General features: G+C 40.5%; 1 protein-coding gene across 1 annotated transcript in view; it reads left to right on the top strand.

Annotated features, from left to right (window-relative positions):
* Window positions 1-4,322: 4,322 nt before the first annotated feature.
* Window positions 4,323-15,883, top strand: part of LOC112227911 (cadherin-7-like) — a 117,988-nt gene continuing 106,427 nt past the window's right edge. Inside the window, exons 1-2 of the mRNA XM_024392908.2 lie at window positions 4,323-4,542; window positions 12,885-13,485. Coding sequence (XP_024248676.1) covers window positions 13,240-13,485 — 246 coding nt within the window. The 5' untranslated portion in view covers window positions 4,323-4,542; window positions 12,885-13,239. The remainder of the gene's footprint in view (window positions 4,543-12,884; window positions 13,486-15,883) is intronic.

Genomic DNA, 15,883 nt, shown 5'->3' with positions numbered 1-15,883 from the left:
CACATGTAATATTGTGTCTCCATATTTCATCAAACCATAGCCCCAAATACATACATTTTGTTACCCTTTCCATTTGTTCTCCATATAATTGATCACTGACATCTTCCTAAATCTTTCTGTTCGTGAACAACATGTGGCAAGATTTAGATACAGATAACTTGAAACACCATGAAAAGGACCATTCCTCTACTGCTACAACAGCACCTTTCATTTTCTCAATTACATAAGGAATACTCCTTCCCCTTTTCCAAATAGCACCTTCATCTGGATTTAAGGCTACCTCTATACCCTTCTGATATCCCCAAAGATATCATCAACATGAATAGGATAGGACTAATAGTACTACCCTGTGGAGTTCCATTTTCCACCTCATTCGCTTGATAACTCCGTTCCCACCCTGACCTGGAAGGTTTGGTCGAACAAGAAATCCACAATCAAGTTGTACATTCTCCCACTAATATCCATTCCATTCGTATCAATTCAATTATGTTTAATCAGTAGACCTTTCCTTCACATTCACATATATGCTTTATTGGCGTGTCGCTTGGTTCACAGCAGCACTGTTGAAATGATAACTTTGTCAGAGTTTTGAATGACTCTTCCCACCTTTTGGTTCCATGTTGGCTGAAGACCTATCTAACCAGTAACTAGCTAATACCAGATAGAGATGAAAAGGGAGACATATAAGTATCTTTGCCATAGATGAATAGTGTAAACTTTTAATAATATTTGCTGCAGTCAACTTTTGGCACCAGTAGAATAACTATGTAATTATTCATGGGTTGCATGTTTCCTCACAATATTGTTTTGAACATTTGTTTTGTACTGATGCACAAATGAGCATTCTACTCAATGCATCGTCAATGAGCACTGATGAAGATTCAATCAAAAGTGCAGTACAGTGGCTTGGAAATACAATGACTTTCAAAGGGAGGCGGCCGGTAGTATAGTGGTTAGCGTTGGGCCACCAAAAGGTTGCTGGTTCGAATTCCCGAGCCAACTAGGTGAAAAATAGGTTGATGTTCCCTTGAGCAAAGCACGTAACCCCAATTGCTCTGGGAAAGAGCATCTGCAAAATATAAAAGGAGGAAAATAATTTGTTGGAAAACCTTTTGCCATCATTTTGATGTATCCAGATTGACATTAGATGCAGTACAAAGTTAACTAGTTAGCTAAGATTGAGGGCAGGTCACCTGATATTAGCTAGCTAACTTTAGCATTGCTACCTATTTTTGATTAACTTTGCTAGCTAATTACAACATTGCCATCTGCCTAAAGTAAATTTGATGACATGATAATGCTGGCAAAGTTGATTCCTACTGAACATTTGACTGCTTTAGCAATGCCATTGTATCTCTAGGCACTATAGCATAATTTACACTAAACAGTCGTTAGCCTCTGTCCAGAATGACTGGGCTTATCATGACTTTAGGGTACCACTATTGCGCCACCGCTAGAGTGCGGCTTGAGAACGTTCATAACAATGACATGACACGACCGAGTGACGGAGGTGCAACCTATGAATATAAACCACACCCCTCCGCAAACACATCTTCTCCGATGTTGGTTACAAGGTGGTAATTATTTAAATAAGGTAAGAGAATATCATGTTATCATTGGTATATTCAAATGATTGTTAGGGTGATGTCACCCTAGCCCCTTAAATTACCCGACACTATGTTTAACAGCAGAGAAAAACCCCAAATTATATTTTTTCAACTTGAAATTTGATGACTTTTCCTAGAGTGACAACAACATTAGAAAAAGTGAAACATCACCTTTGTTCATATTTACATGAAAACTGTACACCACCAGGGTACAAAGATTGCCGTAGGGTCATTTTTGACCTGGAAGTTATAAAATAATTTACACACCACACAAAGACACATGCACGCACACACACACACACACACACACACACACACACACACACACACACACACACACACACACACACACACACACACACACACACACACACACACACACACACACACACACACACACAATGAAATTGAGATTATGTGTGCTACTGATTGAACTCAGCCAGTAGCACCTGAAGAGGAAGATCACCATGGTTGGCACAGTTAGAAAGAACAAGCCTGAGCTCCCCCCTGGACTCCTCACAAAAGGGGGAGAGAGGCCTTCTCATCAAAGTTTGCCTTCACCCCCACCACCACTCTAGTTTGTTACCTCCCAAAGAGGAACAGGAATGTGGTCGTCCTGAGCACACTGCACAAAACGGCTGAGGTCAGTGATCGTGAGGAGAGAAAACCAGCCATCATCCTAGACTATAATCACAACAAAGGAGGCGTGGACAACCTGGACAAGGTGATTGGAACTTACAGCTGCAGGAGGATGACTGCCCGCTGGCCCCTGGTCATCTTCCATAACATCATTGATGTGTCCTCATACAATGCCTTTGTGATATGGAACAAGATCAAGATCATTTTAGGGGTTTAGTGAAGGCGGGTCATGTTTTACCCTTAGGACAAGGGGAGTATACAGAATGTTAAGACTACACAAGGGTTAATAATCCCACATCTTGAATCCAAGTGTTTGACTTGGGAGAGGGGACCAGTAACTTTATGATCAAACCGTATCAATGTAGAAGCAATCGTAATTTTTCATACTTTGTTCATCATAAGTTGATCTGGTTTCATCCAAATATCATCAAATTGAATGAAAAACCAGATTTCGACTGTTCATGACCTTTAACTGATATGTGGTAGTGGTTCCCTAACAATGTAATTTATATAGAGTGCAGATCAGAGTGGCAGCAAGTCCCAAACCTTTATTGGTTGAGTGGCTAGCCATGTCTTTTTTATCTGTTTCCCCTGGAGTCACTGTCAGTTTAGAAGCCTTTGTTAAGGCCTAAAATGGAAGTGATATAAACACCAAATATCAGTTAGTATACTGTAATGTATAATTACATATTCACTATATGCAATTGCTGACTTGTTTTTCCCCCCATTACAATTCAACAATGAGGTACTCTTTTGCTGCATATTCACTGCAGCATACTGCAAATTGTAGAAATTGTGGTATCACTGGCTCATAAACATTTACAAATTAAATGTATATATGAAACATCTCAGATTGGTAGCAGGTCTTAAACCTTTAATCGTTGAATATTTAACCATGTCCATTTTATCTGATTTCTCCTGTAATCACGGACAGTTTGGAAGCTTTTGTTTAGGCCTCTACAAGTACAAGTGATATAAAATATCTAGTATTCATTAATAATCTGTTATGTACACATGCCTAGCAGCCAATCCCTTGTAAAAACAAACTATTACTGCTTAATAGTCACTTTTACAGTCTTGTACTATGCTTCATTGCATTTAAATTATTGTCATTTATCGGAAGCTGTCATCAAAATACTGGGGATATCTCAGTAAGGTACTGGCATTATCCAGAGATAGTCAGAGATACAGTATATCATAAGATATCTTGTTGTAATTAGAATTGTTTTGAAGACCAGTGTATGCTTAACTACAACAACATGTTCAGCAGGCTAATGGGTACAGAAACGTTTTACTTGCTATGGCTGTTTTTTTTAAATCAACCTTGGTTGAATGCATCAACTAGTAAGTTGCACCCTCTAAATTACACAAATGTAGGCCTAAATGTAAATATCAAAATTAAAACTTGCAAAGAACACTAAGTAATATGTCACTGGATAATTAAAGTAAAATGCTGTAATTGTAATTGGTACAGTAAATTAGGTTACACTAACTGACTTGGTACTGTATATAAGACTACAGTAACAGTTTGGTACCATGACATGATTACAGTCGCTGTACTGTAAATCATTTTGTTTGGTCTGGTAGTCTTGCCCCAGTTCACGCCTGGCATTGTACCTTGCGCCTGTTTGTGGGACTACCCAAGACCCTACGCAGCTGGCTGGGGAATCTCCAACTGAGCCAGCTCTGGTGCAGCCAGAGAGAAGGAGAGGACCATCTGAATAATTTTCAGTCAGCGAAGGCACATTCGTCTGTTTGCACGTGTGTGTGTGTGTGTGTGTGTGTGTGTGTGTGTGTGTGTGTGTGTGTGTGTGTGTGTGTGTGTGTCTGTGTGTGTGTGTGTGTGTGTGTGTGTGTGTGTGTGTGTGTGTGTGTGTGTGTGTGTGTGTCTGTGTGTGTGTGTGTGTGAGTGAGAGAGAGGAGAGGAGAGGAGAGGGAAAGAGAGAGAGAGAGGAGGGAGAGGGAAAGAGAGAGAGAGGGAGGGAGAGGAGAGGGAAAGAGAGAGAGAGTGAGGGAGAGGAGAGGGAAAGAGAGAGAGAGGAAGGGAGGGGGAAAGAGAGAGAGAGAGAGGGAGATGGAGATGGAAAGGGAGGGGATTCGGGGATCGGAGTTCCTGCGCTGCATCTCTTCTACGGTTCACCAATGCGCGTTGTGGTAGTTATTCTATTCACCTGTGCACGATCAGGAATACGTTTGTATTACAAACTTTTCATATATTTTTTGTCATCATCACCTCTAGTGGTAGCCAACACGGAAAGAGCTAAACTTTTATAACTTACGACCTAACCAATACGAGGTAAGTTTTATCGAATAATTGAAGTGAGTAAATTCAAACCTATGTTACGTGCATTTCCACCAGAGTTGTTGCTTGCAGCAGTTGAGAACGATTCCACTGGGACACGAAGTTGGCGTATGGTTAATTCATGACATTAAATTATATTTCGCTAATTCTGTCATCAGTATGCAGTGGACACAGTTTTCCTGCAGCGGCTGTTCACTGATATGTTTGTTGACCAAGGGTTTTGTGGTGAATGGTGCGTCATGGACATTTTAATGCCAAACATTTTTAACATTCGATTGAGATATCTCGCTTCCCCTGTTGCTGTCTCATTTCTCTCTACACAGTTGGAGGTGAGCGCTATAAGTGTCAGACCTATTTATGATATGCTATGGGATGTTCTTAGTCTCTAGCCTTCAGTTCAATGTGGCTTAATGTAGCTATGAATGATGCGACGCTCCATTTTGGCACCGATATTGGAACATGCATGCGCGTTGTTGTTTCAAAATAACTTTATTTGTGTAGACTATTGTATGTGCACATTTAGCAGATTCATGTTAGGAATTGTTTTGTGAACGTATTGTCTTTGAATATGAATAGCATGCCAGGAACTACGGTATGTATACCGTGGTCACTTATGGGGTATTTGACGGAATGTACATTATAATAGAAAAGGTAATAACAAAGTTCTAACAATTAAAGCTATCAACCTGCTTTTCTTGGCAGTGTCTGGAATGAGAAATAAACACGTGATGCATTAAAACTTATCAAGCATGAAATGCATCCTACTAATTCATCAAATGAAAAGTTATGATTGGCATTGCATACCATGATGACAACAACGTATTGGTCGTTTGTCACTGCACAGTCGATACACCGACGTATGGTACTTTATAAAATGGTAGATGGGATACGCAGAGCAAACTGCATAACGCACGGACGATTCTGCCAGAATTCTCCTAGACCTTGCTAAGGTGGGGACTGATTGGGGTTATTTTTATGGTGTGTGTTCCACATGATATTCATACTTTAGATGTCATATTCATCTATATTCTTTTCAGGTTCTCCACACTGTAATTTAGGAAATTCTCATTCAATACAGGAGCGAATTAATAAGCAATGCTTTCATCATTTGAAAATGAATTTCAATTATTAATGTTGCTTGAGATTGGATTTGTTTTATTGCTATGAATCAGCCATTTTCTTGCACAACACAAATCAATCAGCTAATTTTAATTGGAGTGATGCAATTAATCAATTTGCTCTCTAATCAAATTGACTTTTGAAAAGTTTGTCTGCCGTTGCAGGTTGATACATTTTGCTATTCAGAAGACTGATTCATTCATTCCAGCCTCTAATTAGGTCTGCGGAGATAGTTTTCACAAAACAAGCCTATGCTTTCTTAGGTTTGTGGCCCCTCCCCATCTCAGACAGTAATACTAATTTGGACTCCTTACAGTGTGTCTACCCCACTATGGAGAAGTACTCTTACACTCTCCTTCTGTGATAGTACATATTACAAACCTATAACCCACCCCATTAGATGGATTGCTTTGGCTATACTAAGGCTAAGAGGTGTGGAGCGAAGCAATTGGAGGCTGATGCTTCGTAAAACCCATAGAGATTTGAAAGGCTATCTGCTCTCAGCCACTGGCAGGCTTACATCAATGAAAAGTCCTTACATTTCCTAGAAAAACACTTTTATGTGACCAAGTCACTGAATCACCTACATACAGTATCACGATTGTCCCATATGAGACCTATATTATGGCTATTTTTTAGGTACAGCCTCCTTTACTAATAATGTTGCCAACCATCCTGTATTAAATCAAAGATAGTTGGGAACAGATTTTCAATGTTTCAATACCATGGCATTGGGTTTATGAACTGATATACAAAACAACAATTGATGCATCAAATCATTCTTTACAATTTAAGCTATTATATGAAATTCTCGCTACAAAAATGCCACAAGGAAACAGAATCATTAGAGGATCTCTTTTGGTACTGTCCATTAGTGGATTGTTTTTGGAGTCAAGTCCAGGAATGGTTGTTATGCTATAATATCAGGGTGTGGTTGGACCTGCAAACAGTATTGCTGGGGGATTTGAAGGACCACAGTCATTCAATAGTAAATATCATTGTACTCTTGGGTTAACATTTTATTTTCCAGGCAATTTCGGCAGAAATGTTGCAGATGGGGAGGTTCAAGTCCTTAGTGAGACAGCATGGGAGAATGGAAGGATGTATTGTGAGAGGAAATTGTAGAATGATTATTTACTGGGAAGATGGAAGATCTGTGGCTGTCTGAAGTAAATATATACACAAACTTACAGTATAAATGTTTGAGGTCCTCCAGTCAGGGGTGAGGGTGGGGATGGGATTATTGTATGTTTTGCGTTTCGCTATTCATACTGAACCAAAATATAAAAGCAACATGCAACAATTTCAAAGATTTTACTGAGTTACAGGTCATATGAGGAAATCAGTAAATTGAAAAAATTTAATTACGCCTTAATCTATGCATTTCACATGACTGGGAATACAGATATGCATCTTTTTGTCACAGATACCTTAAATATAATGAGCCTCACAATGGGCCTCAGGATCTTGTCACGGTATTTTTGTGCATTCAAATTACTATCGATAAAATGCAGTTGTGTTCGTTGTCCGTAGCTGATGCCTGCCCATACCGCAATCCCACCGCCACCATGGGGTATTCTGTTTACAACGTTGACATCAGCAAACCGCTCACCCACAAGACGCCAGGCACATGGTCTGCTGTTGCGAGGCCGGTTGGATGTTCTGTCAGATTCTCTAAAACCCCATTGGAGGCAGCTTACGGTAGAGAAATTAACATTGAATTGACAGGAAACAGCTCTGGTGGATATTCTTGCAGTCAACATGCCAATTGCACGCTCCCTCAAAACCTTTCACATCTGTGGCATTGTGTTATGTGACAGAACTGCACATTTTAGAGTGGTCTTTTATTGTCCCCAGCGCAAGGTGTACCTGTGTAATGATCATGCCGTTGAATCAGCTTCTTGATATGCCACACCTGTTAGGTGGATGGATTATCATGGCAAAGGACAAATGCTTACTAATAGGGATGTAAACAAATTTGTACACTAAATGTAAGAGAAATAAGCTTTACATTTTGTGTTTATATTTGTGTTCAGTGTATGTTTTGGTTTCATGCTGTGAGCAGGGTGTGTGCTGGACCTGGTAGTTATGGGTGAGCTCGCTTCCATAAGGGCTTGGTTCTTCCCGCCCTTGGAAAATCCTTTTGGCCCAGGGCATTGCCAGCGTCTCGGGGCCTGTAATCAAACCCACAAATGCTGATGCTCCAGGTACTCAAATAGTCGAAAGAAAGACAGTTTTATTGCTTCTTTAATCAGAACACAGTTTTCAGCTGTGCTAACATAATTGCGAAAGAGTTTTCTAATGATCAATTAGCCTTATAAAATGATAAACTTGAATTAACTAACACAACGTGCCAATGGTACACAGGAGTGATGGTTGCTGATAACGGGCCTCTGTATGCCTATGTAGCTATTCCATAAAAAATCTGCCGTTTCCAGCTACAATATTAATTTACAACATTAACAATGTCTACACTGTATTTTTGATCAATTTTATGTTATTTTGATGGACAAAAAATTAGCTTTTCTTTCATAAACAAGGACATTTCTAAATGGTCCCAAACTTTTGAACGGTAGTGTATATAGATGGTCCAAATGGTCCTCCACACTGAACCCTTTCTGTGGGTTGTCCCACTTGGTTACACTCTTAGAAAAAAATATTAATTGAGGAGGGGTAGGATTCTACCAAGAACCTATAGATGGGTCTGTTATGCAGTGTTTATCACTAGACCCTTACAGTCCATTCTATGGTAATAGGTGATTGTGATTTGCCATTGGGTGATCGGAGTGCTGCAGTGCCACTTGTTCCCTCAGAATTCACAGTGACTTAGTTGAATATTGCTCCAAATCAGCTATAGAAAAACAAGCATCTCTACTGTACTCCTTAGGGCTCTTGCGTTTTCAGTAAAAGATCAGAATTATAAGATTCTGTTATTCCGTGAATAGGGAGTTGTCTCAGTGGTTTCTTTGAACCCCCTCTCTCTGTTTGAATATCAGAAAGCCAGTGCCCATACTAACCTTACTGAGCTTATACGAGCCCATAGCAATCAGACAAGGGGTCCAAGACGGAGTAGTGAAATGCAAGTGTTTACAGATTAGAACTAACACAGACAACTGGCCAGTATTGACTTTTTAGTGTTACATTTCTAGTGTTGATTCAGGAGTTAATTTCACTGTAAGAGTGAAATTAACACTTAGTGGTGTAAAAGAAGCCTGTGTTGGTGTTAATGAGCATAGTTATTGTTTTACACTGTGGTGAGTAAAACAGTCCCATCAAAACCACGAGCATCATTATCATGTTTCCCAGAATGCTCTACTGCGGATAGGTTATTTTTCTAAACTAATCCAATCAGTTAGTTCGATTTATTGCACCTGTTACCAAAATTGTTGTTCCAGATTAAGTGGTTTAGGTAGTCTCCATTTTCAATTTCCATTGTCCTTACAGTCATTCTGAATGCAGATGAATAAAAATATAAACTGTTGGCAATCCTAAATCTGTCTGGATTCCAATCGGAATTATCCATTCATTTGAAAGTCAGCATAATGTGACATTCAGGTCAGATGTGGTCTATAAACCAGGAGATTCCTGACACCGCTGTTAGGGGACACCAAAATAAGACCTTGTAATATGTAACATATATTGTCATAGTTTTGCCTAAGGACTCGCTTGGTGAAGTACAGTCATGGTTGGTAACTCTATTATGGTCAGTGCAATCCAGATCCTTGGGACGTCCCTACTCTTAACCCCAACCTTAACTCCTACCCTTACCCTTGAAGTTACCTTAACCATAACCTTAACCATTTTACATTTTAACTTCAATGGGGTAGGGAAGTCCCAAGGATTCCGGATAGCACGGACCACTCTAAAAGTCACAAACATTTTTAAAGGACCCTGGGAAATATGCAAATGAGGCTTTACACTATACACCATTTCATTATATTTCACTCCATTGTAGATGGAAATTGTGTGATTTTTTTTACCCCAGAGTAGAGCAAGTGCATTTTATATTTAATTCCAGATCAGAGTAAAATACTAATTAGTTCACTCCAGTGCATAGTGAAATGCCTATTGCTTTACTCCAGTTTATAGTGAAATCCTTAATATTTCACTCCTGTGTATTGTGAATTTCACACAGCCAGTGTACATTTTCTACTCAGTATAGGGTTACAGAAACACTGTCTAAATGTTAACATTTTAACACTTTTGAAAGTGTTAAATTCACTCTGTTAAGAGCGGATGCATACTGCATACACACAGCAAAAGTGTTAGAATTAACACTACAGGGAGTAAGTTTAACACTTCCAATTTTGCTGTGTATTTGTTGTGCCCCGGTAGACACTGTGAAATCTACAAGCTATACGAAAGGGTGGAAATTAGTGATTGGTTACTAAGCACTCTTAATCCCATTGTGAGGCGGGCAAATGGGATTAGAGACCTCAGAGAGAGAGAGAAAGAGAGAGAGACCGAGACCCTTGGTACATGATGCAGATGAATATTTACTTCTCACTGTATCTCCAAAACTCTAATTTCTCCCTTTTACTACTGGTATTTTAAAGCAGCTAAACACCTTCCAAGTCAGCGATGTGTAAGGTGATGCTTTTTATTATATCCTTTTGTTATATCCTCAAGTGCAAATGGTGGAAGGACAACTTCATTCTTCAAGCAAAACAAAACAGATATTTATCCTGTACACTGAAGGTTGTAAACATCTGCTCTTCCTCTCTCCATCCCTCTCTCTCTTGCTCCTTCTGTTTCTTATTGATGCATATAGCATCAGCGAGCTCTTGACTCTCACTACAATTCATTCCCAGTTCTGTCCTGTGGGGCTCTGGGTTAAGCACAATAAGACACATTAATTTGTCTGCTCGCCTCAGCCTGACCCTGCACTGGGCAGATCCTCTCCAACACAATACCACAGTCTCAACCTGCCTGCCTCTGCCTCTACGGCTCTCTTGGTTCTCTCTGCCCTCCAGCCAGATCTGTTCCACTTTCTACCACTACCTGCCATTAAATCGGATGCAGGAACTTTGCATTTACTTTCTCCCTGTGTGTGTGTGTGTGTGTGTGTGTGTGTGTGTGTGTGTGTGTGTGTGTGTGTGTGTGTGTGTGTGTGTGTGTGTGTGTGTGTGTGTGTGTGTGTGTGTGTGTGTGTGTGTGTGTGTGTGTGTGTATTCCATTCCGTACATCATTAGGCTTTTCACATTCAGGACACAAACAGGTCACCTTGAGATGTTTGTCTGTTGGCGGGTCAAGTGGGACCCAAGGGATCCTGAGTGGCGCAGCAGTCTAAGGCACTGCATCGCAGTGCTAGAGGTGTCACAACAGACCTGGGTTCAATCCCAGGCTGTCTCACGACCAGCTGCAGTACACAATTGGCCCAGTGTTGTCTGGGGTAGGCTGTCATTGTAAATAAGAACTTGTACTTAACTTACTTAAAAAAGGGGTTCTTGGGAGTTTCTTAGAAGTGAGCAATGGTTCTATGGAGAACCATTTCTACTCAAAGATTCCTTTCTCTTGGAAAGGGTTCTTTGCAGTCTGAATGTTTGCAGAGAACCTTCTTGCTAGAGGATCTCTCCACTGAAACAACCATTGATGTCGCTAAATATGAGTTGGCAGCAATTTCATCTAATTCATCTTCTCCTTCTATTCTTTATCTCAGTTTATACCAGTTTTGCGCAGGACTAGCATAACCGTGTGAAGGTGGAAACAGGCTGATTTAAATTCTGTGAAGTGTAACTGCTCTTTTTGCCTCCTGAAATAAAGCCGCAGCTATGTAATGAAAACACTTCTGAAGCAGTGCATGATACCATCATTTATCTCTATGTGTTAATTACCAGCACTTGATAATGACTTCGTTAAGGCACGAGTGGAGCGGAGCAAATGACTTCCAACAGGATGTGGTGTTAGCTGTTTTTATTTCGCTCCCAGGGAGGAAGAGGAGAAAACACAATGAGTGATAGAGACTGTGTGGGAAGAGAGAGGACATTGCATGCCAAGGTAATTATCTCCATTGGCCAAGGCATCTGCCTATAGTCTATAGGAGGAGAGAAAAAGACAGGTCAGAGAGGAAACAGATGTATGCATGGTCAAGAGTCTCGGTTTCTGTTTCTTAAGAGCTCGCTTTCAATTTCAGTAGTCCTCTTGCGATTTTTGTGAGTTTTCTTCTGGCTGACTTGAATTGGTAAGTCAAGTGATATTTGGTCATGTACCTAGTGAATGGATTGACTTTTGAGTGTTTTCACACTGTCATTACATTATTTTATGGCTAAGCCTGCTCAGCTCTCAACTAGATAACAAGTCACAGTATACTGCTCAGGTAATTTTCCAATGGTGGTGTCGCTGGGATGTGGTGTGATATATGCTTAGACAACAGTCGATCATAATAAGCCTATTTCACTACTTCCACTAGTTCCTAAAGGCACGTCGTTGGTAGTCAATCCCATGCAGCAGCATGGTGGTGGCTGAGTGACTGAGGCAGAGATCGCGTTGCATGCTCATATGGCGCTCCGTAGTCCTCACACACACAAACTGCTGGGAGTAGAGGTCAGAACACGAACCGGTCCGTCATGTTGCTGACAGCTCAGATTTATTTTTAATCTTGTGGATGAGGGCTTGCCAAACAGATCAGGTGCCTTGTTAGTGTTGTGTGGAGAGCCATAGCGGTATTACTTTGTGCCCTTCTACAAAGAAAATGTGACAAAATAACGACCTTGGAAAAGGTAAATCTGCAGTAATGTGAATTCAGCACGAAAGAAGGCCGAACGACACTTAATTGTTATTCCTACTGCCCACAATTTTTATCCCTGTATGTGGAAATCACTTTTCTTGTGTACATAGATAAGCCAGGTCATTTTGCTCCAATATTCTTGTTAACATTTGACCTCTCTCGATCTGGGTTTAGTTGGGAATGGGAATATACAGGGTAGGTTAAGTACGTAGAACTTTATGGGCCCTTGAAGGATACTATGTTAATTGTATTTACCATATTTACTGTCTATTCATTTTTGTTCGATTTCTTTATCAGTGGTTGAAAAATGTAATTATCATTGCATCAGCAAGCACATTACTTAGTGTCTAAAGTGACTGCGGTCACTGAGGCAATTTCGCTGATGGCAGTTTCTCTCTCTCTCTCTCTCTCTCTCTCTCTCTCTCTCTCTCTCTCTCTCTCTCTCTCTCTCTCTCTCTCTCTTGCTCTCCTCATCCCTTTGTTCTGATAGGTGCCAATTACTCCACCCCTGTGGTGAAGAAGCAAGCTTCCCCGTCGCCATTGACCCTCAATCTACCCCCAATGTCAACCCTCTATCTCCAAAGTGGAGGGAATTACCACAGCTTTTGTCTACAATCAAGACCAATGAACAGCAGCACCACTCCAATACCCAGAGCTTGACTTTTTCCTTTTTCTTCAATCCAAGTACTCTCTTCTTCAGGGTTGTATCCACGGTCTTCTTCTTTTTCTTTTTGGCAAAACATTGGGTCAGGAGGACAGTGGGATTAGGCCCTGAGGGTTTTATCATTTCTCTGCTGTGTGATTTTTCTCTCTCCTGGGCTTGTTGCTTGTTGGAGGGGTCCTAAATGAGGTGGTGTGGCTCAGGAAGTGTGTGGAGAGCAGGTGCTCTCCTGGCTCTGCTGCTTCCCCTCTGGGAGCTGGGCTGCTGGGGGTTGATCTCTGCCTCTGGGGCCTCTGGGACACAGAACCAGGTCCAGCACACTGCTGGAGGCCCATGGGAGCTGCTTCGCAGGCACAAACGCAGCTGGGTATGGAACCAATTCTTTGTCCTGGAGGAGTACACAGGTGAAGAACCGCTGTATGTTGGCAAGGTAAGTGTTTGCAGTTCATGTGTATTTGTATAGCAGTTTGAATGAGAAACAAACAATAGATATTGTTTAGCTGCACCATCTTTTTAGAGAATAAGAATTTTCAAGATTTCATCACTCTGATCACTAGGAAAACATGTATATATAATATGTCAAAATAAGTCACTCTAATTGCTTATATGTTTTGTTAAACACATCCATATCTATTTATAGAATTTGTCATTTTAAGCTCATGTTTCAGTCATGTGTTGCTTGTCTCTCAAGTTTATTGCATTCCACACAGGTTGAAAAAAATAAACATAATTTTTTCAATAATTAGAGTAAGTGATCTTTTGAACCATTAATCAAACAATGCTGTTTTTTAAAAATTTTAATTATATATTGACTCTCTCTTTTAAACTGTATTAGAGTATCAGCAACTCACAACAATTGCCAGTAACCACAGCTCATTTCAGCACCACATTTAAGCAGACAGCTCCCTCTCAGTGAGGGCCTGAGCTCAAATTGGGCAGATGGGCCTCATTTGCATTTCCTGGATTTCTGTTTTCTTGAGGAATTTCGTGGTCTTATAATCAAATCAGGTTTCAGCTTTCCGCTCATCTGCAGGATAATTGCTCAGGTCTGCATGTGTTTGCAGGCTCTGCACTCACAAACACACTTCCTGACAGTCTCTGAACTAGATAAGTGGTTCCAGCAGCAGGAATTAGGATAGTTGTGACTCTCCCATTATCTCCCATTGAGTGCTGGAGTAATGTTATGGATAGGAAGCCAAATCACAATGTGTATCCTTAGTTTCAGTGAAACCTTTATGTAGTATACTGCATATACTGGCCTCGGTGATTATGTGTATTTACTATGGTTGTGGTATGCATTTTATTGTTATTTATTTGTAGTCTTTGTTAGTCATTTTATTGGTTTCTTTGTACAATGTTGACCTTTTAAAGTTGGAATGAGAGCGGTGCAGAAGGTCAATCTGGGCCACTGAGTTGAACCTGAGATTTCTCTGACTCGTACAACTCCAGTACGATAAAGTTAAGTGGATAAAAGCACCTTTTTCATTGCCCTCCAAGCACTCGGTCAGGCTTGTAGACTGTAGAAATAGTAGCATCAAAACACAAAAAACTGTCACTCATACAATCAAGTGGTTAAGAAATACAAATGGTTTATAGCCTAAATAATGATTGAGGATAAGGGCCTATGGAGAATCTTTTTTTGTGGAATTACACTTTATGCTTTGTTTAGACAGATTAGAAACAGGAGAAGACAGAGGAGTCAAAGTGGGACAGGCAGAAGCGGGAATTGAACCCCTGACTTCCGGGGCAGTAAAATGGTATATTTCATTGTAGTCTCATTGGAATATTACCCACTCAACCACACAGCCACACTGTAAACATAAATTCTGGGGTAAATTGAAATTGACAAAAAAAACACACAAAAAAACATACTTAATAAAAAATGTAACCTTTAATTAACTAGGCAAGTCAGTTAAGGAGAAATTATTATTTACAATGATGGCCTACGCCGGCCAAACCCGGACGACGCTGGGCCAATTGTGCGCCCCCCTATGGGACTCCCAATCACGGCCGACTGTGATACAGCCTGGAATCGAACCAGTGTGTATGTAGTGATGCCTCTAGCACTGAGATGTAGTGCCTTAGACCACTGCACCACTCAGGATCCCAACAAACTGTTAATTTCATTCCTTTTCCGGTAATGCTCCCAGTTCCTGGTAAGGTGTTACACACTTAAGTATTGTTACAACACACCATGTAATGTTTCAAATCATCTCAGGATGATGTGTTTCAGTACTCCAGCAAGAAGGTTTTGTCTCCTTCGCAATGGTGGCAGTTCAGTTGCTACCAGTTTTGGTTTTACAAAACACTTAATTTTAACACTACAGTGTCAACGGAGACAAGGTCCACAGCTTTTAATAGGAAGCTTTTGTAGGTATTTAAGAAGAATGGGCAATTATTCATCCATTTTAGTCATCTTTCAGGATACAAGAGGATCTGAGATTTTTGCCTTATGCCTGGTAGCCTCCCAAACCTTAACTTCTCACCCCCTCGCATGGCAGACCAATCAGATCTGTTGATTCCTAGAGGTGATGCATGTTGCCCAGGAGCAAAAGGGACTGTCACGTTAGGTGTCATGACACTGTTTCTGACATGACAGGAAGTTCTAACCTCGTGGCTGAGGTCAGAACTTTGCGTTCATTTGTTTTTTTGTTTTATGGACTTCAAGTGAGAACCTAAGTGAATGTTATCATAAAACATGTATATATTTAATGCAATATCATAGGTATTTCATAAGGCCTTAGTTTGAGTGCCTAGTTTTTCCCTAATATAGGGGCCTGAAACCCATACACGTCACTTTGAACCAAAACCAAGCCCGTCATTATCAT

Source organism: Oncorhynchus tshawytscha, linkage group LG29 (genome assembly GCF_018296145.1).
Source record: "Oncorhynchus tshawytscha isolate Ot180627B linkage group LG29, Otsh_v2.0, whole genome shotgun sequence".
Lineage (NCBI taxonomy): Eukaryota > Metazoa > Chordata > Actinopteri > Salmoniformes > Salmonidae > Oncorhynchus > Oncorhynchus tshawytscha.
Note: the sequence above shows the minus strand (reverse complement) of the source record. Positions and strands in the feature narration are given on the sequence as shown.